At 37.6% G+C, this 21,782-nt stretch overlaps 1 protein-coding gene across 1 annotated transcript in view; it reads left to right on the plus strand.

Moving 5' to 3' along the window:
- Positions 1 to 21,782, plus strand: part of LOC105554647 (cytochrome b5 reductase 4) — a 101,233-nt gene that overhangs the window by 78,087 nt on the left and 1,364 nt on the right. The window contains exons 13-15 of the mRNA XM_012001201.1: positions 2,520 to 2,670; positions 2,974 to 3,060; positions 18,051 to 18,215. Coding sequence (XP_011856591.1) covers positions 2,520 to 2,670; positions 2,974 to 3,060; positions 18,051 to 18,215 — 403 coding nt within the window. The remainder of the gene's footprint in view (positions 1 to 2,519; positions 2,671 to 2,973; positions 3,061 to 18,050; positions 18,216 to 21,782) is intronic.

The following is a 21,782-nucleotide window of genomic DNA, read 5'->3' on the forward strand; positions in this document are numbered from 1 at the left end:
TTTTTGTTTGTTTGTTTTATTTTTGAGACGGTCTGTTGCCCAGGCTGGAGTGCAGTGGCTTGATCTCAGCTCACTGCAACCTCTGCCTTCTGGGTTCAGTGATTCTTCTGCCTCAGCCTCCCAAGTAGCTGGGATTACAGGCACCACCACGCTGACTAAGTAGTAGAGATGAGTTTTCACTATGTTGGCCAGGCTGGTCTTGAACTCCTAACCTTAGGTGATTGGCCCACCTTGGCCTCCCAAAGTGCTGGGATCACAGGTGTGAGCCACTGTGCACAGCCAGTAAAGGTACTTTGAAAGAACGAATAAAGAACTATAGTGAGATATATTAAGATTTAAAAACTTCCCTTGCTTCTGCTCCCTTTTGGTGTCTCTTACTCCTTTTTCTGTATTTTCTTTTCACTGCTTTTTACCTAATGGCAAAAGTGTTCCTCTTTCCAAGGCAGCATTAGCAATATTTTGGGATATCAGTGAAGTGGATTACTGAAATTTGGAAATAAACAAAATTACATTACTTTCTGAAATGTAGTAGATATGATTCTGCTAATTATATCTACTTCACATAAGAGAGATGATTAGTCATCCTTGGTTACATAAACCAAAATATTTTATATGAATTTGAACCTGAAGTATTTTGGAGTGCCTACAAATCTAGTGAAGGTGACTGTCACCTTGTGAAAGAAGGACTGACACATAATTATAATACAGTAAGTGGAAACTTAAGGAATGGTATTACAGCCTATTTATGGAGATTTTTGCAAACATAGCAGGGTGAAGAGTTGTCCTAGAGTGTGGAAAGGGAAAGCTCGAAGAACAAGATGAAGTATTATTTCAGCTTCATTTAGAGAGGCTCAACATGGCACAAATATTTGTGTCACTTAGAGAGTTGTACATTAAATGAATGAACCCATGCAATTATCCATCTCTGTTTCAATCCCATGTTCACTAAGCAGCATGATTTTACATGATTAATTTGGCTTTCCATGTGTTCTGATACTGGAAGCAAGATATCCCCAATGGGACATGTAATGTTCAGGTCACTAGATACATGTAACCCCAGCTGTGCCATTCTGGCATGTGTGCTTTAATCTCTTCTGAATTTGATTAGCATCAGTTATCTTACATGAGTCTAATCAATTTTGTTAGCATTGGAAAGACTGGGCTGTGGGTAAAAGTTACCAAGTTAATACTGTCCTCTGAGGCTTCTTTAGTAAACAACCATCTGGCTTTCCTAAGGACATTCTAATCTTACAGTGTTTTTCAAACTATAACAAGGAGCTTCTATTGGTTTTTTTTTTTTTTTTTTTTTTTTGAGACGGAGTTTTGCTCTTGTTGCCCAGGCTGGAGTACAATGGCGCGATCTCGGCTCACCGCAACCTCCGCCTCCTGGGTTCAAGCGATTCTCCTGCCTCAGCCTCCCGAGTAGATGGGATTACAGGCATGTGCCACAATGCCCAGCTAATTTTTTGTGTTTTTAGTAGAGACAGGGTTTCTCCATGTTGGTCAGGCTGGTCTTGAACTCCTGACCTCAGGTGATCCACCTGCCTTGGCCTCACAAAGTGCTGGGATTACAGGCGTGAGCCACTACGCCCAGCCCTGTTTTCAAATACTTACTTTATCAACTACTGCAAGATTCTTACTATCCTGCAATGGAAAACAAAGGAAAAATTGTGAGCATCCAAGCATTTTAAAATAGAGTATTTTAAATCATTCAAAAATTATACACAGCTTTATTTTTCATTTTTAAGATTACATTTCAAGTTTCTGAATCTAGTCCTAAAGATAATTTTCTTATATGAATGGTACATGGTGATTATATCAACTGGACTGTAGAAAATGGGCACTGATTTCTCAAATGTGTTGATGCTAGATTGGAAAGTGGCATGCTCTAAGTATAGTTGACTGCATTTCTGATCTTGCTTTGTTTTTATGGGAATTAAACTCAGAACAGCCTTTCTTAATTAATAGGTCTTTTCAAAAATTTGGTGGAAGAGAAGTTGGTATGTTTATCAACATAAGATTTTAGAATACATTTCTATTTCAATTTTCTCTCCTACTAATCCTGTTACTATGGTTAATAATCAATATGTAAATAGTGAATATCTATTCTTTACTCTGTACCATGTAAGACAGATATATGTGGACTCTGCTTTTGAGGTACTTAAAATTTAGTTTAGCAATCAATCCTTTATTGATAATTTGTGGATAAGTACTTTGCAGTAGTTTGTAAATTTCAGACTTCTGATGGTTTGGGAAAATAGTGGTGGGAAATTATACCATAAAACCTCATTATTAATTTGACTGTAATGATATAATTCAGACATACTTAGGGGCCTAATGAGTATCCTTAAGACTACTTATTTATCTTAAAGACTGATACATAGTCTGCAAGTTAAGTATTTATACTGTTACTCCTTAGTGTTTTAAATTCAGTTACTTTTGGCTTCTTAATTTCCCGGCTGGGTTTTTTGTTTTGTTTGTGTTTTTTTTCTGATTTAGTTTGTATTTTCATTGTTTAGGAGATTTTGTTTCTGTAAGCAGTCCTGAGGGCAATTTTAAAATATCCAAGTTCCAAGAATTAGAAGATCTCTTTTTGTTGGCAGCTGGAACAGGCTTCACTCCAATGGTTAAAATACTGAATTATGCTTTGACTGATATACCCAGTCTCAGGTATGTAATTTTGTCTCTAATTACTATCCTTTTTGAGGCTGTTATATTAGTATAAGGTATTCTAAGTTGATTACTCACTGGACCTTAATAGACATGTTAACATTTCCTCATTCATCATTTCTTACTCTGCCTCCTTTAATCCTAGGTATTAAGTAGGTTCTTTTATCTCATTTCAGTTTTTGATGATTTTTAATTACCTATTGGGCACTAAAACATTCACGCTGGTTCACTTTAGACTTGCCATTTGTGCATATTTTACATGTAATTAATTAGTTATTTCTGAGTTTTTGTTTTTCTTTTAAGGAAAGTGAAGCTGATGTTCTTCAATAAAACAGAGGATGATATAATTTGGAGAAGCCAATTGGAGAAATTAGCATTTAAAGATAAAAGGTATTAAACTGATATTAGCTCTGTGTTTAGTTTTTTATACCTGTGTAGTAAATCTAGGCCTTAACTTGTCTGGTTGGAGCTTTGATTGGCCAGGAAGCTCCTTCAAAGAAAAAAAATAAACCGATAATTCTCTAACTGAAAATCATGTTAAATGTTCCCCTTTCCTCAAAGAAACACTGTCTGGCAAGATCTAGGCAACCTTATATATGTGTCACTAAGATGCATGTTGGACTTTATGATCATGTTATGTGATTTGTACTGAGTTGGGTTTCACTGAAAATGTTGCAATGTAACCAGTTTGGTAATGCAAGATTTTTCTTGTTATAATGGGGCTGATAAAATAAAAATTTGATGAGAATGGATTAAGCAAAATTAAACATGGTATGGGATTTCTAAAGCTTTTTATATGTTAGTATCCTTTGTGACTTTCCAAGACAGGAATTTTTTATGCATTGTTTAGCAAAATTCCCTTTACTTTTGTTTGTTTGCATTAACGCTTCTTCGCTCTATCACTAGTGATCCTTGGTATCCACTTTGGGAAGTGCTGGTATAGACAATAGAAAAAAGTTCTAGTCAAGCTGAACTCAGTAGTGGAATGGGACAGAAAGGATAACAAAAGTAAAAACTTATTTTATTGATTAAAGAGCCCAGTAAACTAAAATAAGAAGATAATTTAAATGAATATGTGCTCCATTTCCCCTAAAAAGATTTGACAGCAGTAGGAAGTTCAGAACAATCTTTTTACAAAAAGCGAATTGAATAAGCTATCATACTTCCTAAAGCATTTCTATAATCATTAAAAGCTATTTCTAAGAATTTTAGGGCTTTATAAATTATACAGAAGATCTGAAGTAAATACATATGTGTATGATAGGATGGTATAGATAAAATTCTAGGCTTTTTGAAAGAGTAAAGCCCTTAGAACTTTGTTAGCTGTCCAGGGGCTCGAGGTTCTTCTGAATATTTTCTGAATATCCATTATAAGGAAATGCTGTGGTCTTTTCCCATTTTTCCCTGCCTGCTGTCTCCCATCATCCTCCGCTTTGTCTTTTAATAAATGGCTTTCGGACTTAAGGATGACACCTGAACTTATTTGTCCTTGAAGTATTTATTCTTTACATACTAAAAACATAAACCTAAGAATATTTACTATATTTAAGTAGTTGTGTGTCATTTTAGAGAATTATTTAAAGAAGTTCAAGTTCTTAGTTTTTCAAGTATTTTTTAACAGATTTTCAAAGTGAAAAATTGGAAGCGTTTATCAATAAGCCTAAAGACCTAAATTCCAGTTGCCATTCTGCTCCTCACCAGCATGAAATTTTATTCACAAATTATTTACCTCTAGGGGCCTCTTTAACTTCAAAAGAAAATAATGACGTCTTTCTACTTCATAAAGCTATTGTGAGCTTTGGAGAAGATAATGTAAATGCTTCGGAACCTGTGAAGCCCTCTCTCAGACATTTGAATTGTGGTTATAGAGGATCCCTATATACATGTTTGTTTTCTGTCTTCGCTGTTAGAGCTTCTGTTTTTTTAAGTAAATGTTTAAAAGAATTTAAACTGGTTGATTCCCAGGCAAGATGGCCAAAGAGGAACAGCTCTGGTCTGTAGCTCCCAGTGAGACCAACACAGTAGGCGGGTGATTTCTGCATTTCCAACTGAGGTACCTGGTTCATCTCACTGGGATTGGTTATACAGTGGGTGCAGCCCACAGAGGGTGAGCAGAAGCAGGGTGGGGTGTTGCCTCACCCGGGAAGCTCAAGTGGTTGGGGAACTCCCTCCACTAGCCAAAGGAAGCCATGAGGGACTGTGCCATGAGTAACTGTGCTCTCCAGCCCAGATACTACGCTTTTCCCATAGGCTTCGCAACCTGCAGACCAGGAGATTCCCTTGGGTGCCTATACCACCAGGGTCCTGGGTTTCAAGCACAAACTTGGGCAGCCATTTGGGCAGACACCAAGCTAGCTGCAGGAGTTTTTTTGTACCCCAGTGGCACCTGGAACCAGAGAAACAGAACCATTCACTCACCTGGAAAGGGGGCTGAAGCCAGGGAGCCAAGTGGTCTTGCTCAGTGGATCCTACCCAAACGGAGCCCAGCAAGCTAAGATCCACTGGCTTGAAATTCTCACTGCAAACATAACAGTTTGAAGTCAACGGGGAACACTCGAGCCTAGTAGGGGGAGGGACGTCCACCATTACTGATACTTGAGTAAGTGGTTTTCCACTCACAGTGTAAAAAAAGCCACTGGGAAGTTCGGACTAGGTGGAGCCCACCACAGTGCCAAAAAACCATGATAGCCAGACCGCCTCTCTAGGTTCCTCCTCTCTGTGCAGGGCATCTCTGAAAGAAAGGCAGCAGTCCCAATCAGAGGCAGAGGCTTATAGATAAAACTCCCATCTCCCTGGAACAGAGTGCCTGGGGGAAGGGGCGGCTGTGGGCACAGCTTCAGCAGACTTAAACGTTCCTGCCTGCTGGCTCTTAAGAGAGCAGTGGATCTCCCATCACAGCGCTTGAGCTCAGCTAAGTGACAGACTGCGTCCTCAAGGGGGTCCCTTACCCTTGAGGCTCCTGACGGGGAGACACCCCCCAGCAGGGGTCGACAGACACCTCATACAGGAGAGCTCTGGCTGGCATTTGGCGGGTGCCCTCTGGGATGAAGCTTCCAGAGGAAGGAACAGGCAGCAGTCTTTGCTATTCTTCAGCCTCTGCTGGTGATACCCAGGAAAACAGGGTCTAGAGTGGACCCCCGGCAAACTCCAGCAGACCTGCAGCAGAGGGGCCTGTTATAAGGTAAACTAACAAACAGAAAGCAATAGCATCAACATCAAGAAAAAAAAGGATGACCAAGCCAACACTCCATCCAGAGGTCACCAACAGCAAAGACCAAAACTAGATAAATCCACGAAGATGAGGAAAAACCTGTGCAAAAAGGCTGAAAATGCCAAAAACCAGAATGCCTCTTCTTCTCCAAAGGATCACAACTCCTTGCCAGCGAGGGAACAAAACTGGACGGATAATGAGTTTGACAAATTGACAGAAGTAGGCTTCAGAAGATGGGTAATAACAAATTCCTCTGAGCTAAAGGAGCATGTTCTAACCCAATGCAAAGAAGCTAAGAACCTTGACAAAAGGTTAGAGGAATATCTAACTACAATAAACAGTTTAGAGAAGAACATAAATGACCTGATGGAACTGAAAAACACAGCATGAGAACGTTGTGAAGCATACACAAGTATCATAGCCGAATCGAGCAAGCGGAAGAAAGGATATCAGAGATTGAAGATCAACTCAATGAAATAAAGCAAGAAGACAAGATTAGAGAAAAAATAATGAAAAGGAATGAACAAAGCCTCCAAGAAATATGGGACTACGTTTGGTGTACCTGAAAGTGACGGGGAGAATGGAACCAAGTTGGAAAACCACTTCTGGATACTATCCAAGAGAACTTCCCCAACCTAGCAACATAGGCCAACATTCAAATTCAGGAAATAAGAGAACACTACAAAGATACTCCTTGAGAAGAACAACCCCAAGACACACAATCGTCAGATTCACCAAGGTTGAAATAAAGGAAAAAATGTTAAAGGCAGCCACGGAGGAAGGTCGGGTTACCCACAAGGGAAGCCCATCAGAATAACAGGGGATCTCTCTGAAGAAACCCTGGAAGCCAGAAGAGAGTGGGGGGCCAATATTCTACATTCTTAAAGAAAAGAGTTTTTAACCCAGAATTTCATATCCAGCCAAATTAAGCTTCATAAGCAAAGGAGAAATAAAATCCTTTAAAGACAAGCAAATGCTGAGGGATTTTGTCACCACCAGGCCTGCCTTACAAGAGCCCCTGAAGGAAGCACTAAATATGGAAAAGAAAAACCGGTACCAGCCACTGCAAAAATGAAGCAGAATGTAAAGACCATCGAAACTATGAAGAAACTGCGTCAACTAATGGGCAAAATAACCAGCTAGCATCATAATGACAAGATCAAATTCACACATAACTGTATTAACCTTAAATGTAAATGAGCTAAATGCCCCAATTAAAAGGCACAGTCTGGCAAATTGGATAAAGAGTCAAGACCCATCAGTGTGCTGTGTTCAGGAGACCCATCTTACATGCAAAGACACACATAGGCTCAAAATAAAGGGATGGAGGAAGATTTACCAAGCCAATGGAAAGCAAAAAAAAAAAAAACAAACAAAAAAAGCAGGGGTTGCAATCCTAGTCTCTGATAAAACAGTCTTTAAACCAACAAAGACCAAAAAAGACAAGGGCATTACATAATGCTAAAGGGATTAATGCAACAAGAAGAGCTAACTTTCCTAAATGTATATGCACCCAATATAGGAGCACCCAGATTCAAAAAGCAAGTTCTTAAAGACTTACAAAGAGACACTTTCACACAATAATAGTGGGAGACTTTAACACTCTATGTCAATATTAGACAGATCAACGAGACAGAAAATTAATAGGGATATTCAGGACTTGAACTCAGCTCTGGACCAACTGGACCTAATAGACATCTACAGAACTCGTCACCCCATATCAACAGAATATACATTCTTCACAGCACCACATAGCACTTATTCTAAAATTGACCACATATTTGGAAGTAAAACACTCCTCAGCAAATGCAAAGGAACAGAAATCATAACAAATAGTGTCTCAGACCACAGTGCAATCAAATTAGAACTCAGGATTAAGAAGCTCACTCAAAACCACACAACTACATGGAAACTGAACAACCTGCTCCTGAATGACTACTGCGTAAATAACAAAATGAAGGCAGAAATAAATAAGTTCTTTGAAGCCAATAAAAACAAAGACACAACATGCCAGAATCTCTGGGACACATTTAAAGCAGTATGTAGAGGGAAATTTATAGCACAAAATGCCCACAGAAGAAAGCGAGAAAGATCTAAAATTGACACCCTAACATCACAATGAGAAGAACTAGAGAAGCAAGAGCAAACAAATGCAAAAGCTAGCAGAAAACAAGAAATAAACTAAGATCAGAGAAAAACAGAAGGAAATAGAGACATGAAAAACCCTTCAAAAAATCAGTGCATCCAGGAGCTGGTTTTCTGAAAAGATTAACAGAATGGATAAACTGGTAGCCATACTAATAAAGTAGAAAAGAGAGAAGAATCAAATAGATACAATAAGAAATGATAAAGGGGAGATCACCACTGATCCCACAGAAATACAGACTACCAATCAGAGAATACTGTAAACAACTCTATGCAAATAAAGTAGAAAATCTAGAAGAAATGGATAAATTCCTGGACATATACACCCTGCTAAGACTAAACCAGGAAGAAGTTGAATCCCTGAATAGATCAGTAACAAGTTCTGAAATTGAGGTAGTAATTAATAGTCTACCAAACAAAAAAGGCTCAGGACCAGACGGATTTACAGCTGAATTCTACCAGAGGTACAAAGAGGAGCTGGTACCACTCCTTCTGAAACTATTCCAAACAATAGAAAAAGAGGGAATCCTCCCTAACTCATTTTATGAGGCCAGCATCATCCTGATACCAAAACCTGGCAGAGACACAACAAAACAAAGAAAAATTCAGACCAGTATCCCTGATGAACATCAGTGCAAAAATCCTCAATAAAATAATTGCAAACTGAATCTTGCAGCACATTAAAAAGCTTTTCCACCATGATCAAGTTGGCTTTATCCCTGGGATGGAAGGCTGGTTCAACATACACAAATCAGGAAATGTAATGCATCACAAAAACAGAACCAATGACAAAAACCACATGGTGATCTCAATAGATGCAGAAAAGGCCTTCAATAAAATTCAGCACCCCTTCATGCTAAAAACAAACTAGGTATTGATGGAACATATCTCAAAGGGAGATCCGATATCATGCTGCATCCGATATCATGCTGCATCCGATATCATGCTGAATGGGTAAAAGCTGGAAACATTCCCTTTGAAAACCAGCACAAGAGAAGAATGCCCCTCTCACCACTCCTATTCAACATAGTATTGCAAGTTCTGGCCAGGGCAATAAGGCAAGAGAAAGAAATAAAGGATATTCAAATAGGAAAAGAGGAAGTTAAATTATCTCTGTTTCCAGATGACACGATTGTATATTTAGAAAACCCCATCATCTCAGCCCAAAAACTCTTTAAGCTGATAAGCAACTTCAGCAAAGTCTCAGGATACAAAATCAATGTGCAAAAATTACAAGCATTCCTACACACCAATGATAGAGAGCCAAATCATAAGTGAACTCCTCACAAATGCTACAAAGAGAATAAAATATCTAGGAATCCAACTTACAAGAGATGTGAAGGACCTCTTCAAGGAGAACTACAAACCACTACTCAAGGAAATAAGCGAGGACACAAACAAATGGAAGAACATTCCATGCTGATGGATAGGAAGAATCAGTATCATGAAAGTGGCCATACTGCCCAAAGTAATTTATAGATGTAATGCTATCCCCATCGAGCTACCATTGACTGTCTTCACAGAATTAGAAAAAAACTATTTTGAATTTCATATGGAACCAAAAAAGAGCTTGTATAGCCAAGACAGTCCTAAGCAAAAAGAACAAAGCTGGAGGCATCATGCTACCTGACTTCAAACTATACTACAAGGCCACAGTAACCAAAACGGCATGGTACGGGTACCAAAATGGATATATAGACTAGTGGAACAGAATAGAGGTCTCAGAAATAATGCCCCACATTTACAACCATCTGATCTTCAACAAACCTGACAAACAATAGGGAAAGGATTCCCTATTTAATAAATGGTATTGGGAAAAGTGACTAGCCATATGCACAAAATTGAAACTGGACCCTTCCTTACACCTTATACAAAAATTAAGATAGATTAAAGATTTAAACGTAAGATCTGAAACCATAAAAACCCTAGAAGAAAACAGGCAATACCATTCAGGACATAGGCATGGGCAAAGACTTCATGACTAAAACACCAAAAGCAATTGCAGCAAAAGCCAAAATTGACAAATGGGATCTAATTAAGAGCTTCTGCATAGCAAAAGAAATTATCATCAGAGTGAACAGGCAGCCTGCAGAATGGGAGAAAAATTTTGCAATCTATCCATCTGACAAAGGGCTAATATCCAGAGTCTACAAGGAGCTTAAACAGATTTACCAGAAAAAAAAAAAAAAAATCCCATCAAAAAGTGTGGGTGAAGGATATGAACAGACACTTTTCACACTTCTGTGGTTAAATTGTCTTTGAATTGTAAATATTAAAAAACAAATTTTGTAGTTAAGAGAAATACCCTACTCTCTATATTTAGGTCCCAGTCTTCTACTCCATCTTTTGTGGAACAAGGAGAAGGATAAGAATTATGGATTCTGAGGCTGACATATGATCGAATATTTTCAGCAAGCGTGCTATGCTTGTCCTCAGAGTTTATCTAGATAATATAATTAGCAAATGGAATTCTTCAAAATAAAATTGTATAATGGAAAGTTATTAATCTCTTGGCCTTGGGCAAATTACTTCATCTGGCTGAGCTTCAGTTTTTCCATCTGTAAAACGAACATTAATACCTACACCACAGAATCATTTGGACATGGGAATCAGTGAGTTAGCCTATGTAGGTGCCTAGCCCAGAATTAGTATGTTTGTAGCAGACATTCATTCATTCGTTCGTGAAATATGTGTAACATCTATTATGTGCCTGTACACATGGATCCAGCAGTGATAAGATACTGTGTTCGCTTTTTTTCTCATGCAGCCAAGGGAATGCATCTCTTCATTTTCCCTAATTACTGCCCTCAGAATTGCAAAAATATAGATACTTCATAAATACTTTTTAGAGTATTACTCTTTCTATTTCAGTCTCATTTTCATGTCATTAAGTATGAAATCTGAACAGAAAAAAAATGTGTACCCAAATTTTGTCCAAATATGTTATTAAACTTGACTGTTCTAACAATTGGGATTCCATTCACCACCTTCCAAGTCTAGCAAAATCTTATACTTTTTCTCTTATGAAAAATGAGACAAAACATAAGGCAAATATGTGCAGTAGTGGATTTAACTAATTATGTAAACTGAAATCAAACTAAATTCCACTTATCCTTCTCCCAAATATGTGATCAGTGTTCTGAGGCTCAGTTCATTCAGTACACGTTGGCCCACCTGCTCCCATCAGCAGAATGCCCTAGCTCTGTGATGTCTCTGCTTTTGTAGAATGAGTTTTGAGGGGTGGGACAGGTGGGACAGTTTGACAGGTTGACTTCTAGAAAACATTTTGTGGTATATAAATATAACAGGTATTTTCCTTTTTGTTTCAAATGAGTCGTTCTTGGAGACCATTAATCTTTAGTAAAGGTAGTGGTACATTTTTTTATAACAGTATTTGTTGATTTTTCCCTTCTCTTTATAAAATTAATACATGTTTATATAGAAAAGGTATAAGAAAAAAATCACCCATAATCCTGCCACCCAAAGAACAATTATTAATGTTATGGTCTGTATCTTTCTATTCATACGCATACCTATCTTTTCGTTTTGTATATTTAAAATAATGCAGTCATACTAACTATAATTTTTATAACTACATTTCTACTTATTGTATTGTGTGTTTTTTACATAAAGAATATTTTCAACAGGTGGTTTTCAACCTTAAGCAACTCTGCCACCCCAGAAACATTTATGTCTGGAGACATTTTTTATTTTCACAACTGGGGCAAGAGGTGTTACTGACACCTAGTCAGTAGAGGCCAGGATTGCTACAAAATATCTTACAATTCACAGGACAGCCCGCCTACAACAAAGAATTATCAAGCCCAAAGTGCCAGTCGTGCCAGTTAGTAAATCCTGCAATATACCATGATTTTGAATAACTGCATTGTATTCAGTCATGGGAGCATACCATAATTTATTTAACCAATTCTCTATTATTTGACATAGTGACTAGAAATTGTTCAATACCTCTCTAACTATTCAGGATAAAGATGTATCAGAAGAAGTATTGGGTCAAAGTGTTTTAAGGCTCTTGATACCTATTATACTTTAAGTTCTGGGATACATGTGCAGAACATGCAGGTTTGTTACGTATGTATACATGTGCCATGGTGGTTTGCAGCACCCATCAACCCGTCATCTACATTAGGTATTTCTCCTAATTCTATCCCTAACCCCGCACCCCACAACAGTCCTCAGTGTGGAATGTTCTCCTCCCTGTGTCCATGTGTTCTTATTGTTCAACTCCCACTTATGAGTGAAAACATGGGGTGTTTGGTTTTCTGTTCCTGTCTTAGTTTGCTGAGAATGCTGGTTTCCAGCTTCATCCATGTCCCTGCAAAGGACATGAACTCATCCTTTTTTATGGCTGCATAGTATTCTATGGTGTATATGTGCCACATTTTCTTTATCCAGTCTATCATTGATAGGCATTTGGGTTGGTTCGAAGTCTTTGCTATTGTGAATAGTGCTGCAATAAACATACATGTGCATGTGTCTTTATAGTAGAATGATTTATAATCCTTTGGGTATATAGCCAGTAATGGGATTGCTGGGTCACATGGTGTTTCTGGTTCTAGATCCTTGAGGAATCGCCACACTGTCTTCCACGGTGGTTGAACTAATTTGCACTCCCACCAGCAGTGTAAAAATATTCCTATTTCTCCACATCATTTCCAGCATCTGTTACATTTTGACTAATAGCCTCTGAAAAATGAAAGCACTTAGCAGAGAATACTATACCCAGCCTACATTGTCATTGATGATGACATTAACACTGATAGTGTCATTAACAGTGATGTTGTTAGTGTCATTATTTTTACACTAGAGTGGATTGGGAAGTTAGTTGGGGCAAAAGAAAGAGGAGGAAAAAAGGGATTCTAAGCAGCACGGAAATGGGTCACAAAGGAAAGGGGACTATTTACCCACTTATATGCACCAACAGAAGATAGAAGACCATTTACATCACTTTAAACATTTGTGTGCTCACTATCTGCAAAATGTGCTTGACATTACAAAAAGATAAGAAATCAGTAAGACTACCCTAGTAGTGGTGAAGTTCTAAAGTACATCAGTGACTGTAAAGTCTGTGCCTTGAGAGGAACAAAAAACATACCGTAGCTATCTAGTGAAAAGAATTTTATTCCATTTTTGTGAGGGTAGGAATATCAGAGCTTCATGGAAGAAGGGGCTTTTGAGCTGGGCTTTGGGAAATGATTAGCATTTCTTTGAGTGGGAAAATAAATCTGGGTAGTGGGATTGCATAAGACATGAGGGCCAGTATATTCTAGTGTTTTAATAACAGAGTAGAGTCGTTTTTTTTGAAATAAATACTGTGCATGAAGGAGAATGATGCAGAATAACTAAAAATAAACCCATTAAACCTTATATCAGTTTTAGAAGGAATCTTCATAGTTATCATTTCTGATCCTTTTTGTTTACAGTTGAGGAAACAAGCTAGGCTAAAATCAGGTGATGAAAGACCTTGAATGTAATCCATATGTGAAGTAAATATTATATATCAGGTAGACACAGGAAGAAGGCACAGTGACACTGCGGCTCATCTCCCTGTAGTGCTGACAGGCTCTGTGAACTATATGTTTTTGTCTTCTGATGTCAGTATTGGGGCTAGCAATATGGCAGTTCCATTTAAGCTGATGATGCCAGAAGCAGAAGTAAATGAAAGAGGATACCTGAAACTGTTTCTTTTTCCCTAACCTCTTATGTACCCAGATAGGCAGCCCACTAATCTGGAACCTTATAGCACTTTCGGTTTCTTCCAGGAGATGTTCCTCAGATGTTGTGTTGCTTGGAATATGTGCTTTGAAATGTTAATGTATTCCCCAGAATGGACTCTATGATTGAATACATTTGGGAAATAGTCTATGCCTTCTTGAAGATTTACTCTGAACTTAGCATATTGAAGGCTTTCTGAAATTCTAAGGAAATATATTTAACTTTTTTGAACCCAGTATGTCACAGATTTATTTGATAGTTAGCCTGCTTTCATGGAATAACTGCTAACATCTGGAGGCATACTAGTGTTTCCTTTCATTAGATTCATTTTTAAAAATGTTTCCATAATTATATATGTTTTATCTAATTTTGATTCCTAGTTTTGTGAGATTTTTTTCCTGTGAGCACATAGCAATTTTTACTACAGTTGCAGACATTTTCTTTAGCTAGAAAAAAAAAAATAGGAAAAGCTGAAATACTAATCTGTGGGCAGTGAGGAATCACTGAAGCTTTTAAGCAAAAAGGTTGCAAAGTTGTATCAGGATTTTTAGGGGAACTAATATGGCAATGGTATATCAAATAGATTAAGGGCTAAGGCTGTTAATGTAATATTTTAGAGAAGAGATATAAGAACCTGATCTGGAGTTGTGACATTAAAAATGGGAAGGTAAGGGACTTTGTGTGAGAAATATGAAGGAGGTAAGTTGCCGAAGCTGATTGGCTAGAGGAGGAAGGAATAAGTCGTTGGATGACTGCTAATGATTTAGACTAGATGAATACATTTGTATTTCAAGACTTGTCATTTCAAATCACTGTCAGCCTACCTTAAAATAAATTTTTTGACAAGCTTACTTAGACTGACATTTAAGATCGCATAGGCACTCATCAGAAGCAGGTCTGTTCTCTCCCTCTTTCATATTAGTTTGTATTTTATGAGTTAATCTGAATTTATTTTCAGGTAACCTCTTCAAGAGTCCCAACCCCTTTTGGCACTTTTGAAATTATAGAGGAATTTCAGGATGTTTACTGTGTGCCCTCACTTGTCTCTAGGATCTCAAAGCTGTAATTACTTTAGACAGTAAGTTGACCTTCATTCAGAAAAGCCAGGAGAGAGGATTCCACAGGAATTATCTATATTTTGATATAAAAAAATCTTTCATTAAAGAATTATTGAGTCTTAACTTGGGAATGCTCCTGTTCCAGATTAAGCTTTTTTCTCAGCCTATGAAAAGGAGATAAGCAGGATAACAGCCTCTTTACAATATCCTTAAATTGCAGCCGTTATTTCTGTTCACCTTTTCCATTGATTGCATAAATTATAGTCAAGGGACCATTATATGAATAAATACAAAATACATGAGAAGTTTATACCGTTTATGTAAGGATCTGTTATTTATCACCATTTAGTATATACCTGCAGAAAATATATCACTGATTAGGCTTTTTTATAAAGCATCCCAGTGAAGGAAAATTATGACCAGGTACTTGTGGCAGACTACAGAAACTTCAGTATTAATTTAGCAGTTTTATTCCAGTTATAGGCTCATTTGAAATAGAGCCACAGGAGAGCATCTTTTATCCTTTAATTTAACAGGACAGTTTCCACATTTTATTCAAGTATCTATGTATAATTGGAAATTTAAGACAGTGGTTTTATGGCTGCTTTTGGCCCTTTGATCTGATGAAAAAAAGATTATGATTTTTTTTTTCCAGAAAAACACACTTATGAATTCACATACATTTTTATATGTAATTTTATGGATGCCAGCACATGGCTTTGTTCTTTTAAGTACAATTTTTATTTTTAGCCAACATGGCCTCTTTGTAAATACATTTCTTTATTCAAAAGGCATTTTTTTTGTGTACTTTATTGAGCAAAGCCTGGATACAGTATTGAACAAGACAGACAAGGACCTTGCCCTCATGAAGCAGTAAGCAAATATCACATCCTGAGGTTATTTAAAACTGTCTTAGTTTTAAATGCTTGCAAGGTAAAAATAGCGAGTATCTTTGGGGAGGCTATTTTGTGGATTAGCCTTTGGGGAGGCTATAGAGTGGATTAGCATTGCTGCTGATACTAAATGGGAAGCTTGAAGATAAGAAATAAAACATAGTCCTGTAGGTGTTTTTAATATAAAATCAAAGAATATTAGAAATGTAAGAGATGACTCATTTCCCAACCTCATTCCACAAATGGACAAGACCTAGAGGCTGGAGTCTGTGTGGAGAGCTGAGGCTGGTTCTCTCGCCCTCTGCTGCTGCTCTTATTTGGTCTCTTATTTGGTCTGTGCTGCTTGTGTTGTGCCAGCTCCTTAGTTCTTGGGAAACTTAATTCAGCTGAGGCACAGTGATGTGAGGGCAGCTGTACCAGCCATACCTTGTTTCTGTTTTCATATTTACTTCCTTTGTCCCCTCATAAGAGAAACCGTTCACTTCAGCTTTTTCATGTGGTTTAAATTAATGTATCATGAATTCCTGCTACTCAGTTACTCACTGGAACATGTAGAACTGCTTTCAATTTGATGCTATTGAAATGGTAAGAATTAGTTTTGTTTGCTAAAACAGAGCAGACAGAACAGGTACAACATAGAATTCTGAATTTACTGTGGCTTTTCACCAGCAATTTGTATAACAGATTACTAAGCCCATGGGAAGAAATGGTCTGTTGTTACATTGTGAGACTTTGTTTTAACCCTGTACCCTTTTGCTTTCATCTTTTTCATTCCGTAGTTTGTGGGTACCTCGTGTGTGTTAGGGATACAGTGATAGCCAAAGCAGACATGGTCCCTGTTCTCATGGAGTTTAGAGTCTATTGGAGAAGGTAGACAATAGGTAATCAGCTTAGTGACAACATATTTAAAATCTGAAGTAAATGGCTATGAAGAAAAGGAAAAAGAAAACATTGCTACAACACATGAAACAAAGGACCTCAGCCTTGTGGAGGTGCAATACTTCCCTGTGGATTCCCTGATGCTTGAGCTGAAAACTGAAGAATGGGAGTGGTAATGTCATTACAGAAAGAAGAAAGAGAACAGGCAGTGTTATGGCAGTGAAGGCTAAGAGGTAAACAGAGTTAGAGCAGGACTTGGTGATGAATTGGATATGGAGGGTGAGATAGAGAGAGGTTCCCAGGATAAATCCCAGGTTTCTGGCTTGTAAAACCAAGCAGACTGTGGTGCCAGTTACAGAGATCATGAGGTTGAGGTTGAGGTTGAGGGCCTTTGAGACAGTGACAGTAAGAAGTCAAATAGGCTTCTTAGTCAAACTGGTTGTAAGGGTCTGGAAATCATTGGAGAGCTTTGAGCCAGAGATTAAAATACATGTGTCACTGGTAATTGCTATTTACTGTAATTTATACCAGCATATTATTATTGTTTATTTTGGGTTCGGGGGTAAATGTGCGGATTTGTTTCAAGGATATATTGTGTGATGCTGAAATTTGGATTTCTGTTGATCCTGTCACCTAGACAGTGAACATAGTACACACTAGGAGGTTTTTCAGCCCTTGCGCCTTTCCCTACACCTCCCTCCATTTGGAGTCCCCAGTGTCTATTGTTCTCATCTTTATGTTCTTGGATACACAGGGTTTAGCTCCACTTGTAAGTGAGAACATGCAATATTTGTTCTTTTTTTTTCAATACCAGTAAATTATTAATAGAAATGTGGAGTTCTCTGAGATCCCTTGAAATCTCTATTTCATTTATATATTTATTTTTAATTAATTTCTTTTTTAAGAGACAGGTTCTTGCTCTCTCGCCCAGGCTGGTGCAATCATAGCTCACTGGATCAAACGATCCTCCTGCCTCAGCTTCTCAAATAGCTAGGACCATAGGCACATACCACCACACCTGGCTAAGTTTAAACAGTTGTTTTTGTTTTTTGGGGGGGTTTTCTGTTTTTTTGTTTGTTTGTTTTTTGTAGAAACTAGGTCTCACTGTGTTGCCCGGGCTGATCTCAAACTCCTGTTCTCAAACAGTCCTCCCGCTGTGGCCTCCCAGCATGCTAGGATTACAGGTGTGAGCTACCATGCTTGGTTACTTAGTTCAACTTAAAAAAAAATGCCAAATTACATTCCTTACTGTATAGGAAAAGCTAATCCTTAGCAAATATAGATTTACCTATATGTTTTTGTTAAATCTTATAATTTTTTTCAGTGTTTTTCTAGCAAGTGTATCAATCTTTATATATTAAATTATTCTTTAGGGGAGAAATATATTATTGAACTTGAAACATGTTAATGATATGTTTAAAATAATAAACTTTAAAAAACTGTTTTTCTTTTCCGTAGACTGGATGTTGAATTTGTTCTCTCAGCACCTATTTCTGAATGGAATGGCAAACAGGGACATATTTCACCAGCTCTTCTTTCTGAATTTTTGAAAAGAAATTTGGACAAATCCAAAGTTCTCGTCTGCATTTGTGGACCAGTGCCATTTACAGAACAAGGAGTAAGGTGAGTAGCAGTGTAGTAGGAAACAGACTGCCCAATACTGAAATGAAGATCTTTCATGACAAATATCTCTCAGTTCTTCCTATTTATATGAACCTGCACTTTAATAATCTTACAGTTTTAGAAAATAACAGTCTTTAAATCTTCGTATAGTTTGAGTTAGAGGCTAGGATTATGCATATTGTTAGATAAAACACAGAAGTAAGTTACAGCTAGCAATCAGTGTTCTCTGCTAATGGCTGCCAACATGGATACACTCACAAGATTGGTGCCACAATCTTATTTGGGACATTAGGCCCAACCTCTTCTTCCATCAGAGCTTTATAATATGTAGTAATTAATAAGGAATGTTCATCTCATTGTAGCTTTTGATCTTCATTCTCTGTAACTGAGTGAAAGTTAGTAAGTAATGTATGTGGTCAAAAGCCAAGCAGCAAGACAAAGGGGAGACTAGAACACAAATAAGGCAAGACTAATAGTTGAAGCCTGGATCATGAAAAAGCAGTGGTGGTGGCGATCCTGTTTGAAATTCACTTTGATGTGATTTAGCTTTAAAATGCCACTTTAAAATATTTGGTTAAAGGTAGCCCCTGTTGGATTTCTAGATGATTTTAAAACATAGCTGTTTTAAGTGCCCTATTCTTATTTAGCAGGTGACTAAGCCTAACATTTCTAGATGTTGGCGAAAAGAGTCAAACTCTCCAAAATCTCTGAAGAGATTTATTGTGAGCCAAAGATGAGTGACCATGGCCTGTGAGCTCTCAGGAGGTCCTGAGAACATGTGCCCAAGATGGTCAGGGCACAGCTTGGTTTGATACATTTTAGGGAGGCATGAGACATCAATCAAATACATTTAAGAAATACATTGATTGGTCCAGAAAGGCAGAACAACTCAAATCTGGGTTGCCGGGGAGCACAAGTTTCCAGGCTATAGGTAAATTTAAACATTTTCTGGTTGACAATTGGTTGAGTTTGTCTAAAGACCTGAGATCCATAGAAAGGGAATGTTCAGGTTAAGATAAAAGATTGTGGAGACCAAGGTTCTTTGGAAGTCTTACAGTGGCTGCCCTTAGAGATAATAGATGACAGTGTTGCCTATTCAGACCTTTAAAAGGTACTAGACTCTTAGTTAACCTCTTCAGAATTGGACTGGCCGGGAACAAAAAGATCTAGCTATGTTGATAGGATTCTTTACAGATGCAGATTTTCCCCCACAAAGGACAGATTTGCAGCGCCATTTCAAGATATGGCAAAGAAACTTGTTTTGGGATAAAATATTTTGATTTTCTTCCTTGTCTCGTAATGTTATGCCAAAGTCAGGTTGGAAAGTAAGTCATGATATATAGGGTTAAATAAAACACATCTGATGAGAATTTATAGTTTGTAGGGCATGACTTCCTAGACCCCTTAGATAGGAATTTGGGCAAGATAAAAAAAAAAATCAGTTTAGTCCTCATAGATAGTCTTATATCTTGCTTTTTTATTTAAAATTTTAATTATAGAAAAGATTGACCCCCCAATCAATAAATAAAGGCATTAAAAACTTTTTTTCTTCTATGTTGAATTTAAAATGTATTTTATTTTTAATTAAATATATTTCTGTGTTTTAATGCTTTAAGAAAAATGTTCTTTTAGTTAAACTCTCTCAACTTAAAAAGATTTTTCAAGTTTCAATGTAAACCTTTGCTCTTTTAAAGCTCTAGCAAAACTATTAAATTTATAATGAAAACTAACATTATACAGTTTGAATATAAAATTTTTAGGAAAAAAGGCTAAGAGCTGTACTGTCTTCTACTGTATTGCTTCTGCGATTTTAGAAATATCTCAGTGAGTACTTTATAGATTGCAGTATAATAATACTTTTAAATAATTAGAATCATTTTTGCATTTTTAAAATTGACCATAAACTTGGGGAGGCCAAGGCAGGTGGATCACCTGAGGTCAGGAGTTCGAGACCAGCCTGGCCAACATGGTGAAACCCCGTCTCTACTAAAAGTACAAAAATTAGCCGGGCATGGTGGTGGGTGCCTGTAATCCCAGCTACTTGGGAGGCTGAGGCAGGAGGATCGCTCGAACCTAGGAGGCAGAGGTTGCAGTGAGCTGAGATCATGCCATTGCACTCCAGCCTGGGCACCAAGAGTGAAACTCCATCTCAAAAAAAAAAAATTGACCAGAACCTATATAGCTTTCTTTTCTCACTTTTACCTCAGAGCCAGTCTTTCAATGCTGTGCTAACTGGCTTACCCAGAGTTGCTCAGGAGTATTTATTAATCATTACATATGGATTCCTGCTATTACTCACTCCTGAACATACTACATAGAGTTGCATTTTGAGATGTAACTTGATTCAAATCAGTACTTAAAATTCATAGTAGCTACCCTTGTGACTTTCAGTTAGGACTCGTTTCTTTGGTTTCCTTATCCTCATCATCTTAATGGATGTGGTATATTTTTCTTGATTGGCAATTATATGGGTTTCTTATTATAGTTTTTGCTGTTCTGAAAAATGAGTCTTTCTTGTAATGTCCACTCCTAGAGTTCTCCAAAGTTAATCTCATGTCTGCTACATAGATTATATTATAAATATAGCCATCCCAGACATATTCTCCATATTTGGTAAACATTTGTCAATTTGTATAGTATGATAACAGAGAAAGACTCAGAATACCTATTTTTTAAAAAATAGAGATAAGCAGCTTATCATTACTTGGCCAATAATGGTTCTTTATCCACTAAATATGCACTTTATTACAGAGATTAGTAAAACAATCTCTCCTTTCAAGGACCACACTATCTAGTGGTAGAAACAGATGCGCATACTGATAACTAAAGTATGACTCAGAACACCATAGATATCTTACTAGAGATAAAAATCAAGATGTAATGGGAATTCTGGGAGAGATGGGTTACTTTTACCTAGCGATGTGTGTGTTGGAGAGACAGGAGCTGCATGGTCAAAAAAGTCATGTGCACTGCGTGTGGACTAAAATCTAGCAGTCAAGAGAGATGGAGAAGGGGATAGTACAGGCAGAGAGAACTAGCAGATGCATTAGGGGTGCAGATTTATACAAAAGCCTAGACTGGTTTGGCTCGGGTGAGGCTGCTTGCCTGGCAGAACAGGACAGAATGGTAGCATGGGCCCAGACACTGAGAGGCTTTACTGCTGCACTGTGTTGGCCTCAACTCCTATGCCCTACTGGCCCTTTGTGTGAGTATGTGTATCCCCTCTGGGAGCTGCCAGCTGGAGTTTAAATCCCAGGTCTACCACTTACAGGCATCTTACAATCATTTGCTGGGTGTCCTAGGGCAGTTCTTAACCTTTCTAAGTTTTAGTGCACTTGTCTGTAAAAATGAATAAATAATAATACATAAGTATGTGAAGTGCCTAGCAAAGTGACTACATATAATAGAGTAATTGGTAAAAAAGTAGTTATTGTACTATTTTCCTAGTTGAATAATATGCAATATTTCTACTTTTTCTGTTCAGTAGGGGGAGAATGAAGATAGAGTAGTAGGGGAATCAATTCCTTTCTTTGAAAACTGGTGAATAAAGGGGGAAAAAATCAAACA

Source organism: Mandrillus leucophaeus, unplaced genomic scaffold, assembly GCF_000951045.1.
Source record: "Mandrillus leucophaeus isolate KB7577 unplaced genomic scaffold, Mleu.le_1.0 Scaffold652, whole genome shotgun sequence".
Taxonomy (NCBI): Eukaryota; Metazoa; Chordata; class Mammalia; order Primates; family Cercopithecidae; genus Mandrillus; species Mandrillus leucophaeus.